Here is a 20,865-nt window from a genome sequence, read left to right as displayed (position 1 = left end):
AGGCTTCATTATTTCAAACAAGTCAATCTATTCATAGGGAAAGGTGAAATATAAAGAAGAGAACACATTACCTGTCCTTGGGAGTCAAAAAACTTGCTGATGGTATTCTTCAATTTGTTAAATAGCATTGGATAAAGAGCAGGACTCAATTCTAGACCCACCAGATCCTTAACATTGGTCCGTATCTGAAGTCCCACTTTCTCATGGTTACACACCATCAAGGACAACAGCCGATCCATAAATTTGCTGACAGGTGTATCTGTGTTTCCCTCTGAGGACATCACTGAAATCATGGAACCCTTACGTTCACTGACTGGGCCCATGGGTGGGCTATAGGTTGCCAGGCCAGAATTGCTTCTCTGCTGGAGGCACACTCCCCCAAGGGCACAAAGGAAGCCAGTCATGTTGATCCATTCCTGTAGGGAGTCTGTGTCAGACAAATCTATGGATCCTCCTCCACTCACATGGGACATTCGCCTCTTAACAATGGTCTTGTGAAGGCTTTCAGCAGCCTAAACACAAAATTTTTGTGCAAAGCATGAATTAAACCTGAATTAGTTGAGACTTGACAAATTACTCTTTATCCAACATTTCTTCCATGACAAAAGTACAAAAAGTATAAAAAAAAAGTTAAAATAAAACCCCCAAATTACCAAATAAATTTTTAAAGAGCCACTGATTTATTTTTGTCATAGCTACACTAATATAATCACCCAAGTATCAAATTTGTTTTAAAAAGCTTTCATTTCGGCCAGGTGCAGTGGTTTACATCTGTAATCCCAGCACTTTGGGAGGCTGAGGCAGGCAGATCACGAGGTCAGGAGTTTAAGACCAGACTGGCCAACATGGTGAAACCCTGTCTCTACTAAAAAATACAAAAATTAGCTGGGCATGGTGGCTCATGCCTGTAATCCCAGCTACTTGGGAGGCTGAGGTAGGAGAATTGCCTGAACCGGGACCAGGGAGGTGGAGGTTGCAGTGAGCCAAGATTGCGCCACTGCACTCTAGCCTGGGCTACAGAGCAAGACTCAATCTCAAAAAAAACCAAAACAAAACAAAACAAAAAAAACCTTTGATTTCACATGGATGAACCTTGGAAACATTATGCTAAGTGAAAGAAGCTACCACAAAAGCCCATATATTCTACAATTCCATTTATAGAAAATATCCAGAATAGGCAAATCTACAGAGACAGAAAGTAATTTGTGATTGCCTAGGGCTGGAGAAGTGGATGGGGAGAGGCAAGAAAGTGAGGGAGGGGGCTAGAGGCAGAGCTAGCTAAAGGGTACAGGGTTTTTTCCTCAATTAATGAAATTGTTTTAAAACCGATTGTGGTGATGGTTGCACAACTCTGAATATACAAAAAACAGTCACTGAATTGGACACTTTAAAAGGGTGAATGATATGGTATGTAATTATATATTAAACAGTTATCCCCCCAAAAGCTTTCATTCTAAAGCTACATGTCCCCTCCAAATAAAGGTATTAGGTACAAAATTTTGTTTTATAAAAATATAACTCTTTTCTTATTGTAATTAAGCATGACAGAAAAAACAATGGAGGAATAACCAGTTTTTATAAATTGCCTAAAAATGAGAGCAATACAAATATTACAAATCAAATACACACAAACACCAACTGATCATTAATTTCCAAAGTAATAGATATTACAGTCAATAGTAATAGTTGAATGAACTGTCCACATTTTAAAATTTCATCTAATCTATGGGTTTAATCTTCTGCCCAAGACATTCCTTAATTAGAACACCTAACAAAATAGCAAAATGAATTGTTTCCATGTTAATTTTTCTCTACCTCTGTTGCTCCTTTTCTGAAAATTTTGTGAAACACCCTGATGAAGGGAAAATCAGCAATATAGGGTAAAGAAATGGTCTCTGCAACAAATAGTCTCTGGCAGTGCTGCCCAGTATTTCTGTGATGATGGAAACATTTTCTCTTTCTGCTGTCCAATAGAGTAAGTGTCATATGTGGCTACTGAGTACTTGGAATGTGGCTAGTATATGACTGAGAAACTAAATTTTAATTATGTTAAAATTTAAGTTAAATAGTCACATGTAGCTAGTGGCTACCGTGTTACAAAGTACAGGTCTAGATAAATCACAACTAAGTATCAGTCTTCAGACAACTATATGCTTACTATACTGAGAGACACACGAAAGATTGCCAAAGTGAAGTACATATATTTAGCAGTTCAGGTAACAGACAACAGTCAACTTTACACACTTACCTGGCCATCTTCCATTTTGGCTTTTGGATAGTTAAGTATTAGTTTTGTTGCTTGTTCCCATTTTGCATGTGTATCTTCCCAAGCCTAAAATGAAGGCAATTATCACTTGAAAGCAACTTTAAGTCTAAAATTAAACACCAATCAGCAACAGCCAAGTTTCAAACTTGATGTATATTAAGTACTCAGATATTATACTTGTAATATGCACATATCTTGGATTTACTTCAAAAGCTATTCCTGATCACACATATGTAACAAGAGGCTTCCAAAATTGAGGGTGGGGGGCCTGGGAGGGGTGTTTCTGTTGTGAAGGGCCTACCTCAGTGTTTCCTGCAGTGGGATGCTCAATGCGCCTCAGTAGTGCCATCACTCTTTTCTGAAGTGCTGCTCTTCCTAAGCAAATACAAGAGCAAATCAAGTTATTGCACTTGGAGCCCTGCCTGCCAATGGAGAACCTGATAAGCCCCACTCAAAAGGCAGAGTAGGAGGAGCAGAACAAATGCTTCAAATGATAAAGCAAAAAACTTCCTTTTACTAACCTCACAGGAAAGGTACTTATCTTGGACTTTTATCTTGGAATGGCATAAAATAGCTGTTCCCACCTATAATTTACTCAAAACATATGCCAATGTGTGTAAAACTTCACCATCTACAACGTAGGCAGAATAAATTACATAATCATAATTGATGGTAACATATACTGCCAGTTATTTTAAAAATGTACAGCATATTAAAAATTCAGTGAGAGACTAACAGTTTAGTTCAAATGCTATTTATTTTCATCTTACTTTGTTCAGAAAAGGATTTCAAGTAAGCTACTTGAATTTCCCCTGAAACTTACAAAGCAGTAACCTTAAATACATTCTCACAATCAGATGCCAGGGGCTTTGAGGCAGACTAAGTAAAAAAAACCGCTATTCGCATTTACCTGTTGACATCATATTGCTGACAGAGGCAAACTCCATGAATGTGTTATAGTTGGGCAAGAGGTTATGTACTGACACTTCATCCACACCACACCGGATATCTGCTTCCTCGCAGAGGTGGCGAAAACAAGACATGGCAACCAGAACAGCTTCAGTGTCAGGGTTCCACAGAAACATGTACAAGGCCACTTCTAGTTTGGTCTGGGCTTGTCGGCAAATTGGTGGGGTTCCACTGCATCCTGCTGCACTATCCTGAGAGTCAAGGGTGGAAGGCGTGTATCTGTAACTTGGGTAATTATGTATAAAACCCAACAATGCAGTAAACTGTATGTGTGTGTATAAATATCTCAGTATACAGTAACTCACAAGAGCTTTTTCCTTTAATCATTACAGAAATTTTTCAAACCCCAAAACATCTTGTCCAAATGAGAAATGAGATTATCTGGACCAACATAATGCTACTATCTATCCAAGTCAAATCAAATAGGCATTATCCTATTCCAGATTCCAGACATGTAAACTGATTCTAACATGGACAGGTAAAACACCATAACATAAAACTACTGCAGTAATGATATAATGTACTTCCCAGTGAATTAGAAATGACAGGAAAAAAAGGAAGTAACAGGAAATTCTATCTATTTGCTATAGGGAAGTAATAAAATAAGTACACTGCAGTACTCACTTTAACAAGGGCATAAACAAGAACTAAATATTGCTGTAGAAGATATACCTGATTCTGAATTACTATTCCCCAAACATGAAATGGAGAAAATAATTGACAAAATAAATGCAAATTCTACAAGTAAAGCAGACAACAGTAAATACCATACTGCTTACATGTTTTTTTTCCCTTAACAGAAAATTATATTAAAAATTATGGGTGAAAAATGTTTTGGTTTGGAAAATAAACTCTTCTGTAGTGATTTGATATTTTTACTTGAAATATGATTTGTATTTAAAAGAAATTATACACACAAACACAAATCACAGAAACACTTATCTTTAACATGAAGCAAAATACTTTGTTTTTATCCCTGTAAATCTGTACCTTTGTTAGCTGATACAACTTCTATACTTCTGTGCTATGAACGGCTTCTTTTTTATGTGGGGGAGGTTTATAATAATTACGTTGATCAGAAATAGCTTGTAAGTGTCAAGTGCTATTTACACATCCTTTTATTTAACCCTCACAACAACTCTGGGGCAGGAATTATTATTGTCCCCATTCATCAGTTCTAAAGTTGAAGAACTGATGAGCAAGGATGTTAAGGACTTGTCCAAAGTTCCACAAAGAGCAGTGATAGAACTAAAGTCTACACAGTTCTTCAGCATTCCACTATGTTACCTAGATGACATTTACCAAAGTTTATTCAGAAAACAAATAGAGCACACATGATGATACAGGAAAATTACAAAAGAAGCTGACCATAGAGGAGTTCCCTTTTCCCTTCCGGAGAGAGGCTCCAGGAGTACGGAGTAACTCTTCATGATCCATGGACATTTGACTGGTATTTCCACTAGAAGGGATATCACATCCTACCCCATAAAAAAGCAGAAAGTGACAGGAACTTCTATCTGCCTGCTAGAAAAAAGAAATAAATAAGCTTTATGGAAGCACTGACAACCAAGAGTAATAAACACTTATTTGAGTTGTTTTCCTGTTTGAGACTCTCCTAGAAAACCCCTCCTCCTCTCAATCTCTATGCCCCACCTTGAAGGAGATTCACTAAAAACCCATTAGGACAAATAATGTTTACTTAAATGTCTTTAAAATTTCTTTCAGTTTCTCATTCTCTAAATCATCTGAAACAGTAGATTCTACAAATATAAATTAAGTCTAACATAAACACAAGTAAAACATCAACGAAATAAATCTACTGTATGAAAACTATAATTCGATCTCAATGACAAAATTTTTTTCCATAAGATTTTATCCTGTGCCATGTTGGGATAACTAGAAAATTCACTCTTTAGATTAAGTTCTCTGGACCAGTAATTAACCCTGGTATATACACCAAGAATGTCACAAGAGTGACTGTGCTGACCAGGACACTAGGAATTCATTACTGGATTCCTCATACTTGTATTCTGAAGATTATACCATAGGCAAGCGCATGAAAGTCTGAGGTCTAATCTCTTTCCGTATCTTTGGAATAACATCAAATTCCACTACATTAACACATCAAATGAGCCAAATGTGAATAAACCCACTTCACCATTAGTTTATTTCTAAACAGAGACAATTTATTAATAAAAAGCCACATAACACTGAGAAGCATATGCATTTCATACATTTAAGATTTTTCACAGCTATGATTCTAGTACCAGATAAAAACTCATTAAATCAAGTACTCCTAAAACTAGATCGTAATAGAATTCCTAAATTGATTTGATTATAGAAACTATATGTTAAAAGATATTTAAGCCTCTTTCTTATCCTCCACAACCTCACCATGTTTCAACAGTTCAGAATCAAAAAATTTCACTCTACCCCAATGAAGAAGTCTCCTGATATTTTCAAGAGGTGAAACCCTTATTGGAGGAATAGAAATAAACCTAGTTTGAGGACCCTCAACCTTTTCCCTTTTGCTTCTTGACATATAATTCTCTGAACCAGTCTAGCCATGAGATCTAGGTCTTTACCATTTCTCAGAGCTATGATTCTAGAACTGGACAAAAACTGATTAAATCAAGTACTCCTAAATCTATGCCATAACAGAATTCTTAAATTAATTATAGAAGCTATATGTTAAAATAAATTTTACATAGGAGTTATGTCTTATGTATGAACTTGGGAATAAAGATAGAATATGCTCCTTAAGCTCCTTTGGTTATAGCAGCCCCCATTTTTCCTAGGCCTGCCCCATAGAGACCTATTTAACTCAACTAAGACTAGAATTTATCAACAGTGTGGTTTTAAGGCCAAAGCCTCAGAATAATTTTTTAACTGCAGATTTGCCAGCCATTGTCCTCTGCATATATATTTCCTTTTGAGAATCTTGGGGAGAAGGGGGAGCTGAAATAGAACCTAATTTGGCTATAAAACATTTTCTTAATCTCTCCCCATTCCCATTCCAAATATTCTTCCATTTTTTAAAGATGCCATTTTGCTTACCTTATTTTTAAGAAGAAATTTATTCCTGCAGATCAAAATTTCCCGCAACCACTTGAGAATTTCTGTGCTACTAAGCATTTGATGACTAGTTAATTTCTTGCAGATGTAAAAAAGCATTTGTGAGCTGCAATAACATAAAGTTCATTGTTACTAGCATCATCAATAACCTAATACAGATATAACCAGACATAAAAATGGCATTCTCTCATAATGAATACAAGTTTAGAGAAGCGTCGTTTCCCTTGCAGGGTTTTAGAGAAGTAGTTATTAAAGTGTCAACAGCACTATAATCAAAGGAAATAAGTTTATAGGTTATAGAAAAAAAGCAAGTATTTATTTATAAGCCCCCTACGTTTTATTAAACTCCCAGTGTTTCTATCTGTGTATCTCATCCTTGCAGCAGACATAAGAAGAAACAATAAAGCACATGCACCACAGAGTCTGTCTCTAAACACAGTGCTCCACAGCATGGGGGAGCCATCCACAGGCCAAATCCAGACTACCACTTGCTATTGTAAATATAAAGTTTTAGTCAAACACAACTACACCCATTCGTGCACATGTTGTCTGTGGCCACTTTCATGCTCCAAAGGTGGAACCGAATAGTTATGACAAAAACTGTATGACCCACAAAGCCCAAAGTATTTACTATCTGGCCTTTTAGAGAAAAGTTTCCTGACCCCTACTCTAGAGCTGCATTGTAACAGGGTAGCCACTAGCCAGTCACACGGGGCTATTGAGCACTTTAAGTGTGGCTTGTTCAAACTGAGATGTGTTGAAAGTATAAAAGACACACCAAAGTTTGAAGACTTTATTAAAAAAAAAAGAGAGAATATGTCATTAATAACTTTTATATTGATTACATGTTGAAATTATGTTATAAATAACATATAGTGGGTGAATTAAAACATTATTAAAATTAATTTTACCTGCTTCTTTTTACTCTTTAATGTAGTAACTAGAAAATTTTCAATAACATATGGGACTTCTCATTATATTACTATTGGAGAGAACTGTCCTACAGTAAGATTTAATTAAGCTGCCAAGTAACTTAGGACACCCATTCCTACAAGATAATGGCAAACTTGAGGTTCACACATTTACATTTTCCTCAAGGTGGTGACTTCATGCTCATTAAAATGTAATGATTTATATAATCTTGGAAGTAGACCATAAAATTCTGTATATATTTTTGTCTTCTAGGCAGGTGTCCATTATAAATTCCTTCATTGAAAGCACTGGTATTACAGAAAGTTTATGAAAAACCACAGTTTAAAAAACTGAAAAACAATATTTTACAAAATTTTATCATTCTAGGCTTATAACTGTGAAAATCTATTAAAAACACAGTAGTAACCACATCGAAATCTGAAAAAGGTAAAATACCAAACAACAGTACTTATGGTTGGGTGACAAAATTTAGCAATATTCTTAAAATTTATTTTCTAAATTGCTGTGATATTTTTATTACAGTTAAAACAAGAAATTGTAATAATTTGAAGTCAAATAAAATACAAAATCATAAAACCTTTGGAAGTAGAAGTTTTACAATGTACTAAACACTATAGAGTTCATAATTCAAGACAGAAATACAAAATAAAATTTTAAAGTTGAATTAAAAAAATAAAAGTACAAATACCTAATCTCCCAAAATGTTTCTACAGGAGCATCAGGATTCCACAAGTCAATGCTATCTAACTGATGAAGAACCAGCAGGGCCTGAATTTTTTTAAAAAAAGAAAGACAAAGAGAAGACTCAAACATTTTTGGTAAACATAACACTGGAATACTTATTTTACAAATGCTAAGAAATTGAGCTATTTCATTTATAGTTTCAACATACAGGAAAAGGTAAAATAGATAAACTCTGGCAAACACAAACCTCTAAGGAATAATATAGACAGAATAAAATAATTTTATTCCCATCATTCTTACTCTAATTGGCATGTACATATAAACCTAAATGATGAATTCACAACAATATATAACTATAAAAACTGCTTTAAGAAACAAACAAAATAATTTCAATAGATGTTAAAGAACTCAAACAAAAAGTTGATCCTCAGGAAGGACCTGTTAAAATTAATACACACAGGAAAAGATAAGCAAAACTGTCTCATTTGCCACAAATTCTCTTGTAACAGAAAAAAGCAATTTTTCAAAATCAAGAGAGAGAAAGCAAAATGGATTTTGTATTTCATAGCAGATTATCCATTCTAGAGTATTTCACTTGACCACAGAAGTAAAATTGGAATTTGGTTCAGAGAAATTTAGTCAATTTCTATGACTTTAAAAATTTTATGAATATAACTCACAAGGAAAAAGCTGCACACAGAGGTACTTGTTGCTCTTTATTATTATATGAGAAAATTAGGAGAACTTTACTAGGAGGAGAATGGATTAATATTGAGTAATGAGAATGGTATTTTAACTTCATGAGCTGTTAAACATTCATTAAAACCTATATAGATCACACAGCAACATGGAAAAATATGAAATGTCAAGTGAGTATACTGTGTTTATGGCTTTGTTAAAACATGGAAAATGAAAAAAAAAAAGAGAGAGAGAGAGAAGGGAACATGAAAATCAAAGCAGAGAATAGACTAACATGTTTTCTTTCAATATGTATTTGTAAAGTTTTATCAAACAAAAATATAGAGAATTTGTCACTTGAAAAAACTAGTGCCAGTAAATTGTACCAAGTTTCTGCACAATAGCAGCAAAACTGAATTTTAATTTGTGTTTTTCCTTGATATGAGAGCTATAGATTATATGCGTTTTAAGATTCTCACAATTAATTGCAATTTTCATTAAATATCTCAAAGTAATTACAATAAAAATGTTTGAAATAAGATACTGAGTCTGACCTTTATATGGTTATATAAGTGAATTATTTAATACATATTGTAATATGTAACATATATATATTATATATAATATATATTATATATATTAAATAATTCACATACAATATATAACATGTTACATATTACAATAAATAGATTATTGCATAAATTAGCCTATTACATAAATTAAAACCATCAAAGACATAAAGAATAAAATGTAGACTCTTTCTTCAAACTGATCCTATCTTAACTCCAATTCTACAATCCCAACAAACATTACTCCCACCACCCCAACAACTCCAACCCAGTGAACACTGTTAAGCTCTGCACATTTCTTTCAGTCCTTGGTCAAGGTATCAACAGATAAAAGCCAGACTCATATTATCTTATTTCAAACATTTTTACTGTAATTACTTTGAGAAATTTAATGAAAATTGCAATTAATTGTGAGACTTAAAAAGCTATATAATTTATAGCTCTCATATCAAGGAGAAACAACACAAATTAAAATTCAGTTTTGCTGCTATTGTGCAGAAACTTGGTACAATTTACTGGCACTAGTTTTTTCAAGTGACAAATTCTCTAAATTTTTGTTTGATAAAACTTTACAAATACATATTGAAAGAAAACATGTTAGTCTATTCTCTGCTTTGATTTTCATGTTCCCTTCTCTTTTTTTTTTTTTTTTTTTTNATAAAACTTTACAAATACATATTGAAAGAAAACATGTTAGTCTATTCTCTGCTTTGATTTTCATGTTCCCTTCTCTCTCTCTCTCTTTTTTTTTTTCATTTTCCATGTTTTAACAAAGCCATAAACACAGTATACTCACTTGACATTTCATATTTTTCCATGTTGCTGTGTGATCTATATAGGTTTTAATGAATGTTTAACAGCTCATGAAGTTAAAATACCATTCTCACTACTGAATATTAACCCATTCTCCTCCTAGTAAAGTTCTCTTAATATTCTATTATAATTAAGTGCAAGTACCTATGTGTGCAGTTTTTTCCTTGAGTTATATTCATAAGATTTTTAAAGTCATAGAAATTGAATTATTTGTACAAAAAAGGAAATGTTTGTATAGCTCCTGCTAGATAGCCTTCCAAAAAGACTGCAAGAAATGTGTCAACATACAAGACCAATAGCAATGTACAAAAATGAAAGCAATGATTACATAATAAATGCTAAAGCATGTTTTATAAATGTTTTTACTTTAGTATGTCTAAACATTTTTACAGTATGTATATTAGGATGGCTATAATAAAAAAGACACATTATAACAAGTGTTAGGAAGAATGCAGAAATACTAAACCTTCATACATTATTATGGGGAATATAAAATGACACGGCTGCTTTGGAAAAGAGTTTTTGACAGTTCCTCAAATGTTCTACAGAGTTACCATATGACTTAGCACTTCCACTCCTATATGCTTAAGAGATATGTCCATATAGATTTTTACACAAATATTTATAGCAGCATTATTCATAATAGCCAAAAAGTGGAAACAACCCCAAACGTCCACCAATTGATAACTAACTAAACAAAACTGAGATCCATAAAATGAAATATTTGGCAATAAAAAGGAAAGAAATACTGATTCATACCACAACATGAATGAACCTTGAAAACATGTTAAGTCAAGGTAGCCAGACATAAAAGGCACATATGCTATGATTCTAGTTATACGAAATGTCTAAAACAAGAGAATCCATAGAAACAGAAAATAGATTAGTAGCTGGTAAGGATGAGGGAAGGGGAGTGAAGTTTCTTTCTGGGGTGATAAAAATGTTATGGAATTAGAGAGTAGTGGTAGTTGCACAACTGTGTGAATACACTAAGAACCACTTAAAATGGTCAACTTGAGGCTATGTGAATTATGTCTCAATTTAAAAATCAACATTTTTAATACTTAATATAAATACTGTTAAAAATTTTAAAGTCAGCTGCAATGAGAAAATCTTGAACTATTTTATTAAGCATAAGAATTTGTACAATGTTGTTGTTATGTGATATAAAGCAAGTAAGCCCCTTCTTTCTCTACGAAATTTTATAAAACAATGTATAGACATAAACATACCATTTCCAGAAATGACATCTACCTATTACTCATAGAAACTACACACCAAACAAACATCATGAATGTACAGTTACAACCTTTCCTTCAAGAACCTGGAATTCATTTTCCCCTTACCTCCATTGCTTCCTGAGCGATCTCTGGCATGTGCGACTGAGGGACTAGTTGGACAAGCCCAGTAATTAATTCCGCTGTACTGCCTTGGGTTTCAGGTCCCTGTTTTCTTGGATTCTGCAAGGAAAAAAAGGAAACTTCCATTAAAAAAATAAATAAATCGAGAGAGATTAGAGAGAGGAAGGAATAGGTGGCAACTGCTAAAGAGTACTAGGCTTCTTTAAGGGGTGATAACAATGTTCTAGAACTAGGCCAGGCTCAGTGGTTCACACCTGTAAGCCCAGCACTTTGGGAGGCCATGACTGGTTCACCTGAGTTCAGGAGTTTGAGACCAGCCTGACCAATACGGTGAAACTGTATCTTCACCAAAAATATAAAAGCTAGCTGGGCATGGTGGTGTGCGCCTGTAGTCCCAGTACTTGGGAGGCTGAGGCAGAAGAATCACTTGAACCTGGGAAGTGGAAGTTGTAGTGAGCCGAGATTGTGCCACTGCACTCTAGCCTAGGGGACAGCAAGACTCTATCTCAAAAAAAAAAAAAAAAAAAAAAAAAAAAAAAAAAAAAAAAAAGGTTAAAAAAAAGTTCTAGAATTAAACAGTGGTAATGGTTGCACAACCTTATAAATATACTGAAAACAACTGAATTGTAAACTTTAAAATGGTGAATTTTATGGTATGTGGGTATGGTATTTTTATCTCAATAAAATAATAAAAATTTTGTTAAATCAAAACTTCTTTTATTAAGGATTCTTTTAATACACATCATTAATGTGAATGATGTCCAGGGAAAATCCTAACGAAAGAAAACCATTAATTCCCACTAAAAATTACATCAATAATATGAGTAGTAATTTTTTTCCCCCAACAATTGTAAACTGGCTAAAGAACATTATCTCTGGTTTGGAATTTACTGGTTTTGAGCTTATACATGATTGTGATCAAAGGCAAAGGACATACATGTTGGATAAGGACCTCGTGATTATCCTGTACAGTCCGCTTGTCCCATACAAAGGTCCTGCCCAAATCCTCACAGCTGGTGACAAATCAAAGGCTAGAATTCACATCACCAGATACCCATACTTTTCACTGCGGAAAAATGTAGTATACTAAGCAAAGAAAATTAACATCGCATACGCCTACCTTTTTTTTTTTTTTTTTTTTTTTTGGAGACGGAGTTTCGCTCTTGACACCCACGCTGGACTGCAATGGCGTAATCTCGGCTCACTGCAAACTTTGCCTCCTGAATTCAAGCGATTCTCCTGCCTCAGCCTCCCGAATAGCTGGGATTACAGGCATGAGCCACCATGTCCAGCTAATTTTTGCATTTTTAGTAGAGACAGGGTTTCACCATGTTGGCCAGGCTGGTCTCTAGCTCCCAACCTCAGGTGATCCGCCCACCCTGGCTTCCAAAGTGTTGAGATTACAGGCGTGAGTCACCGCACCTGGCCAAATGCCTACCTACTTAAAAAGACTAAAATGTTTCTCATAACTTGGAAGCATATATTTGCACTTCAAGAATATATGGTTTAGCCAAGCACGGTGGCTCATGCCTGTAATCCCCGCACTTTGGGAGGCCAAGGCGGGCAGGTTGCTTGAGGTCAGGAGTTTGAGACCAGCCTGGCCAACATAGGGAAACCCTGTCTCTACTAAAAGTACAAAAATTAGCCAGGTGTGGTGGCGGGTGCCCGTAATCTCAGCTACTTGGGAGGCTGAGGCAGAAGAATCACTTGAACCCAGGAGGTGGAGGTTGCAGTGAGCCGAGATTACACCACTCCAGCCTGGGCAACACAGTAAGACTGTCTCAAAAAAGCAAAAACAAAAGAATACATGAGGCCAATGCAACTTGTGTCCCTTATTTTATTTTGCTAACTATAGATTCTTCCCCATTATCACGACTAAGGTAAGCCCACACTCCAGTATCTGTAATTCAAAACTGTTAGCCTATTTTCTAACATTTATATAAGTTCATTCGTAACCCAATAATTTGAATTGAATACCAAATACACAACAATGAAAAAGAAAAGATGTGTTTCCCATCCTCCAGGAACACGAAGTCTCATGGGGGAAGATATCATCAATAAAATAATCAGACCAACAAGCATAAAAATGCAAATCTCATAAGATCTATAAAGGCACATGCTGCTATGATAGCCTATAACATGGAAAAGTACCCTAGTCAGGGAAGCTTCCTCAGTGCAGTGACAATAGCTTAGAATTAGTAGGAATTACTATGTGAAGAGTAAGCAGAGTCCAGGCAGAGGGAAAAGCAAGCTCAAGGGTGGAATGAAGGCATGTGGTTGGAAAGTTTGAAAGGGAGTCTATCATGAATAGAGTAGAGAGGACAAAAAATGTAATGCTGCACGTGGAAGAAATGGTAGGTGGGAGAAAGATTTTTACACGACCTGGTAGATCTATTTGGAGTTTGGTCCTTATAAGCAAGAACAATTTCAACTAAAAGGTTTCAAGCTGAGCAAGGGCATAATAAGATTTGTTTTTTAAAGAGATTGCCGTTAACTTCAGCGTGGAGAAATGATCAGGAGGGTCTACGAAGCGATGCAAGCTGAGTAATTAGGAGGCTTGAGAAATTGAGATGGAAGACAAAATCATATTACTTTTAAAAATATCACGATTGAGACCATTTAACAATTATTCCTACATTCTTTCAAAATTACTAAGACTCAGAATTTTTATGTAAAAGACAAAATGGTCAAATATTTACAATGAATCATCTATTTTAATGTAATTATGGTTACTTTGAGAAAACTTATTAACCACTAGATGGCAGCAAAGCAAACGATTTCCATTTTAAATGGCCCTTCGAAAACAGCAAGTTTTGCTTAAATTTTTCTTCAAACATTTAGTAGAAAAGGCATTGGTGAGTTTGGTGCCTTCTTTGAATGTGAAATATGGCCATGTAAACAGAGTGCTGCTAATATTATGTGACCTTCATGATGAAATAATGTCACGAATAGCTTGTGACACATGACAAAGGAATGAGGAGAAAGGGAATTTCATTATTTTTATCGAGTTTCACTGACAGATTTTATGGAATTTTTTTCATGCCAAAGGTCTGTTTATTCTAACTAGACTCTCAAAGTTGAATGGGTTTTTCAGGGTTCAAAGTATCATACATAGGCCTTCTTTAGGGGTGGCTGATCCTTTGGGAATGTTTTTTCCCTCTTTCTTCTCTCCTCTTCATTCTCCAAGGAAAATTACTCGTAAATACAGATTTTTAAAAATTCAAGAGGTTTCATAGAACTCTTGGAACTATAGGCATGTAGTTATAAACTCCCTATATTACAGTAATTTGAAAAATATGCCATCAAAATTGAAAGCACTTTAATACTTTTTAAAAAGCCTGTTACTGAACAAAGCAAATAAGAAACCTTGCTTGATGTTGCTCTCCAAGGACTGATGAAATTCAACATAGGTTAAACATGTCATCCTATGAAAGTCACAATATAGAACTATTACATTTGGGGCATTAATAATATTAATGTTAAATTGTATCTTATTAATAGCAGTAATAGCTAACATTTATTTAGTCCTTATTATGCACCAGGCATTGTTCCTAAAAGCATTGCATGTACTATTTCAATCTTCTTTACAATCTCTCTGAGATAGGAACGATTATTATCCCAATACTTCAGATGAGAAAGCTAAGGCATAGAAAGGTTAGTCACCCAAATCACATAACTAGTAAGCAGTCTGTCTCTAGCATCCATGCTGTTAATCACTTCACTATGACTCATCTTTATTATGTGCATTGTTTCTAATTCCTCTGTATAGCAGAGTGATGTTCTCAGGAATCTAATACTATCTGAGACAATAAGCGTAGTTATGACAATAACTGAGTACTAGCCAGTTACAATGGAAGCCAAGGCTGGAGGATCGCTTGAGGCCAGGAGTTTGAGGTTGCAATGAGCCATCACTGCACCACTGCACTGCAGCCTAGGAAGCAGAGCGAGACTCTATCTCAAAATAATAATAATTTGAGTACTAACCACACCCATTTTCACCTCATTCTATTTCCAATACAGTATTTGTAGGGAGAGCCAATGATAACAGAAAGCTGATAACAGGAAGAAAGGCGGAAAGAAAAGCTAAATTGGCAACAGCAACTGGAGATTTTTTAAACCAATGGTGTAGATGTAGGCAGCACTGTGATTGATAGTCGCTTCTATACCCCATACCAGGATAATACCTGAATAATACATAACCTAGCAATCGGATGAGAACAGAGATCTCACCAAAGTATGTTTAATGATAGAAAAATTAAGAAAAAAGAGAAATGTTAAGAAAACATAAGGGCAATTAATAATCTGATATAATTATGTTAGTATTCATTATACATTAGTTTCTTAGAGATGTAAGGTTTTCAGGTATGATAAGAAAGGATCAGTAAGTAGTCTTGAGCTAAAAATTATCTTCAAGGTCTTGGCATTTCAGTTAAACCAAATTAAGTTAGTGTGATAATTTTGAGACACTTCATAAGAAAATACTTACACAAAGCAAGAGCTTTGGATCTGCATGAATTAGTTTCACCATGGACAAGAGAAGATACTTATAGCTTCTTGTCTCCAGGTCTGTAGGCTTTTCTTTAAATTTAAGGCTTGTTACTTTTTCTTTAAATGTAAGACTCTAAAAACGAAACAAAAACATGGTATCAGACATAAAATTCAGGACAATAGCCATCCAACCTTTTAAAAGAAATGTATTATTTAAAAACTTTCAAAAAAGATATTTTTTATACTGCCAAATGTGTGGTATAAGTAGAAATAATAGTAAGCATAAGGTCAATATTAAGCTTAAAAAAATTGAAAACTGTTTTACATCATATTATTTTTTAATCAATCTAATAAAACAATGAAAATCTATTGCAATACTAAAAGCTTAATATCAGGTTGCACAAAATCTCCTATGCAAAAAAACTATTTTCCAAAATGTAAAAACACAAGGGAAAAAATATTTGGTCTATAGTTCTCACAAATATACATACAGGGTAATTCATTTAACAAACACTTATTCCCCACACATATACAAGTATTTCACAGACTCTACAAAATTATCAATTGTAAGATGCATCATTTGATGTCCCAAAGGAATGAAAAACCACTGTCAAATGTAAGACACCATTTAACATAAGATACACTCCAAATTTCAGAGAAGAATAAAAATAAGTGCTTCTTAGAAGCAATGAAATATGTTATACAGGCAATCTCTGTATTAACTAGTTTAATTGTAAAATTTGCTTTTTCCTTCTGTGGCATTCCATCTCTTTCAAGTTACAGAATGCATGCATTTTGCCTGAAGAACGTTCATAAAACAGAAACAACTCTGAGAAAGGTAAACTTATAGCAAATATGTTTCAATTACAGAGATATATGATTAACTAAAATAAGTATAGAAGTTTTTCAACCAAAAATCCAACAATTATATTCTGGATCTAATATCACTTATTATTATAAAACATTTCCTTCCTTTTTTTCCTTTACAAGAACACAACACTATCTGATTTTGACATGAATGCCTTTATGTAAACATATATATAATATAGAACTAGTAGACTGTATACCCACTGTGGGCCCATAATACAAATGCCCAAGTAAACAGGCAGTCTTTCTAAGTTAAAAACCAGACATGCATATCTACAATACAAATTAAGTATCCTCAATGTTTAAGTGAGAGAAATGCATTTGTTATTATACCCAAGAACACTCAAGGGCTTTCGTCCTCAGAGGGGAAGAATAGAGATTTAATCTACACATTTATACTCAAGAATGTCACTACAGAAGAGAAACAGCAAAACTTACAAATAGTTTGCTTTTATATTTATAACTGCCCTCCAACCCCAAGGCAAATGTTTTACCAAATGATTTAATAAATTCTGGTTTTACTGTTTGCTCTCTTTAAACTGTATTTTTTCCTCTAAGTTGAGGTGTTTCACCTTAGATCAAGCTAAAACTTTGATTAAACAAATGTATTTACTTAAGTGTAACTATCAAGCAGCTCTTCCCTGAGGCAGGCATTGTATAGGAACACAAGATGAGAGAACAATGAGCAGATATAAGAATTTTTCCTTATTTAAGAATCATTTCCCAAAAAAAGTAAATAGAGTCATATGGTACAAACAACATTTTAGTCAATGATAGGCAATATCACTGTCTATCAGATATCAGAGTTGAAAAGTTCCTATCACTTTGATACCAGTTACAAAAAAAAAAAAAATTCCTATCACTTAGTGACAGTCATCATGATGCCCAAGTACAATGCATTACTTTTTGTTCGTAGTGATGGTGGTATAAACAAACCTTCACTTCTAGTCACATAAAAAAAGTATAGCACATACATTTATGTACAGTATATAATACTTGATAATGAAAATAAATGTTACTGATGTATGTATTTACTACAGTATACTTTTTTTTTTTTTTTGAGATGGAGTCTCACTTTGTTGCCCAGGCTGGAGTGCAGTGGCGTGATCTCGGCTCACCACAACCTCTGCCTCCTGGGTTCAAGCAATTCTCCTGCCTCAGCCTCCTGAGTAGCTGGGATTACAAGTGTGCACCACCATGACCAACTAATTGTTTTGTATTTTTAGTAGAGAAGGGGTTTCACCATGTTGGCCAGGCTGGTCTCGAACTCCTGACCTCAGGTGATCCATTTTCCTCAGCCTCCTAAAGTGCTGGGATTACAGGTGTGAGCCACCAGGCTGCCTACTATCATATACTTTTTATTGTTATTTTAGAGTATACGCCTTCTTAAAGATAAAAAGATAACTATGAAACAGCCTCAGAAGGTCCTTCAGAAGATATTCCAGAAGAAGGCACTGTTACCACAAGAGATGACAGCTCCACACGTTATTTCCTCTAAAAATCTTCCAATGGGACCAGATATGGAGGTGGAAGACAGTAACACTGATGATCTTGACCCCATGTAGGCCTAGGCTAATGTGTATGTTTGTATCTCAGTTCTTAACAAGACTTTCAAAATTAAAATTAAAATAGAACATTCTTCAAATAGAAAAAAACTTACAGGATATAAAGAAAAATATTTTTATACAGCTAGCTGTACAATGTGTTTTAAGTGTTATTACAAGGGTCAAAAAGTTAAAAAATTTAAAAGTTCACAAATTTTAAAAGCTACAGCAAAATTAGCATCAAAGAAACAAATAATTTTTATAAATTTGGTGTAGCTTAAGTATACAGTGATTATAAAGTCCACAGTACAGATCCTGAGTATAAGAAAAAAGCAAAAAAGTATTAAAAGTAAATGAAATAAAAAAACTTTTAAGTCTACAGTAGTGTACAGTAATGTCCTAGGCCTTACATTCCCTCAACACTTACACAATGACTCACCCAGAGCAACTTCCAGTCTTGCAAACTCCATTCATGTTAATTGCCCTATACATTTTTTTTTCTTGTATGCTGTATTGTTACTGCAACTTTTCTGTTTGAATAAACAGATACTTACCATTGTGCTACAACTGCCCATAGTATTCAGTACAGTAACATGCTATACGTATTTGTAGCCTGGAAGCAATAGCTAGACCAACTATCCTAGGTATGCTGAAGGCTATATAACCATCTCATGTAAGTAGATTCTATGATGTTTGTACAATGACTGAATCACTAAGGATGCACTCATTTCATGTCCCTGTCATTAAGTGATGTATGACTATATTAATTATGTCACCTCTTAGTCCCAGGTAGCAGCATGTAAATTCTGTTCCAACATGCAGTCTAATATGAAATGCATGACTTCAGAAATTCCAACAAATTTAATTCATGTCAAATACCTTTTAATTTTAGTGGGTTACATAAAGTCAGGAACAACATGCTAAAGAAGAAATGTAAACAAATTTCTTAATTAGAAATGTAAGAAAAAATCATTCATTCATTAGTTGATCTTCAATGTTGCAGTACGTATAGTAGGAATACAAGCTCGTACATGTGATCTGGCCAAAGATGGAAAGGTAGTCATGTCTGGGAAGAAATTCATGAACCAGAGTCTTCAGGTATCTATTAAAGGCCCAAACCATTTGTTAATTTAGACCATGTGACTGAATTACAGGCATGTAAGAAAGATCTGAGCCAACATGCCATTTAAGATAAAAAATGTTGAGAAATAATATGTATTTGTGAAAATTCATACAATTCTGTTATTGGCAGTTTTGAAATTTATGAAAGCAGGAGATGTTAGTTGTCAAAGAGTAAAATTAGTGCTAAAACAAACATTTCAAATATTTTAAAAATACTACAAAAGTACAGTGGGGGAGAAGCTATGGCTCGACATTCATATAAAAATAGCCAAAGAGTTTAAATAACTAAAAAGTCAATATAAAATAATACTATCTTAGATTGTATTAATAGAAACAGGGTATACAAACACAACGGTTTAATACTAACATCAGATCTTAACATGGCATTTTAATTTTAAAAATTTTTGTTAGGTTGGCCTTTCCAGAAGAGAAGCAAATCAGATCAAGGAGAGTTTTTGGTTTTTTGTTTTTGTTTTTTTGAGACAGAGTCTTGCTTTGTTGCCCAGGCTAGGGTACAGTGACATCATCTTGGCTCACTGCAACCACCACCTCCCGGGTTCAAGGGATCCTGCCTCAGCCTCCTGAGTAGCTAGAACTACAGGCACCTGCCACCACGCCTGGCTAATTTTTTTGTATTTTTAGCAGAGAAGGGGTTTCACCATGTTGACCAGGGAGGTCTCAAACTCCTGGTTTCAAGTGATCTGCCAGCCCCAGCCTCCCAAAGTGCTGGTATTATAGGCGTGAGCCACTGCCTGGCATGGAAGAGGGTTTTGAAACCAGATCAAATAAGAAATTCATTCCTTCATTCATTCTGCAAATGTGTACTAAATGCCCAGTATGTACCAGGCATTGTTCAAAAGCCAGGGATTCAGTGTTGAATAAGCCAAAGCTCCTGCTTTCATCAAGCTAACTTGCTAGTGAAGGACAACTAAAGAACCTGACGAGACACTGAACTGAATGTCAAGAAACCTCAGAACTAACTCTGGTTGACTATTCATTAACCATGTAACTCTCTGTTATTAATATAACTTTATTTAAGCTTCAGTTTCCTTAGCTATAAAAACAGACCTAACAAACATATACACTGTTAAAGAGAGCTAAAAGAGGCTGGGTGTGGTGGCTCATGCCTGTAATCCCAGCACTTTGGGAGATCAAGGCAGGTGAATCACTTGAGGTCAGAGTTCAAGAGCAGTCTGCCCAAAATGGTGAAATCCTGTCTCTACTAAAAATGCAAAATTAGCCGGTTATGATGACAGACACCTGTAATCCCCGCTACTCAGGAGGCTAAGGCAGGGGAATCACTTGAACCTAGGAGGTGGAGGTTGGAGTGAGCCGAAATCGCATCACTGCACTCCATCCTGGGTGGCAGAGGGGGGAAAAAAGGAGCTAAAAGAATAAAATCTCTTCCAATGCCAAAACTACATAAAAATAAAAAGAATTCTATGAAGAGCACAGAATAGAATTCTGATTAAGGATTCTTTTTTTTTTTTTTTTTT

The 20,865-nt window shown here is 34.7% G+C and overlaps 1 protein-coding gene across 10 annotated transcripts in view; it reads right to left on the bottom strand.

The window, feature by feature from the left end:
* The window catches only part of NF1 (neurofibromin 1), a 305,276-nt gene that overhangs the window by 146,305 nt on the left and 138,106 nt on the right, over nucleotides 1-20,865 (bottom strand). For 9 of the 10 annotated variants that reach the window (XM_037743332.1, XM_037743335.1, XM_037743336.1 and 6 more), the window contains 9 exons: nucleotides 15,835-15,969; nucleotides 11,334-11,447; nucleotides 7,932-8,011; nucleotides 6,293-6,416; nucleotides 4,604-4,759; nucleotides 3,177-3,426; nucleotides 2,568-2,641; nucleotides 2,249-2,332; nucleotides 72-512 (listed from right to left, as the gene is read on the bottom strand). In XM_037743332.1, coding sequence (XP_037599260.1) covers nucleotides 72-512; nucleotides 2,249-2,332; nucleotides 2,568-2,641; nucleotides 3,177-3,426; nucleotides 4,604-4,759; nucleotides 6,293-6,416; nucleotides 7,932-8,011; nucleotides 11,334-11,447; nucleotides 15,835-15,969 — 1,458 coding nt within the window. The remainder of the gene's footprint in view (nucleotides 1-71; nucleotides 513-2,248; nucleotides 2,333-2,567; nucleotides 2,642-3,176; nucleotides 3,427-4,603; nucleotides 4,760-6,292; nucleotides 6,417-7,931; nucleotides 8,012-11,333; nucleotides 11,448-15,834; nucleotides 15,970-20,865) is intronic. The other variant, XM_037743333.1, reaches the window with a different exon arrangement.

The sequence above is a fragment of the Cebus imitator genome, unplaced genomic scaffold (genome assembly GCF_001604975.1).
Source record: "Cebus imitator isolate Cc_AM_T3 unplaced genomic scaffold, Cebus_imitator-1.0 Scaffold140, whole genome shotgun sequence".
Classification (NCBI taxonomy): Eukaryota; Metazoa; Chordata; class Mammalia; order Primates; family Cebidae; genus Cebus; species Cebus imitator.
Note: the sequence above shows the minus strand (reverse complement) of the source record. Positions and strands in the feature narration are given on the sequence as shown.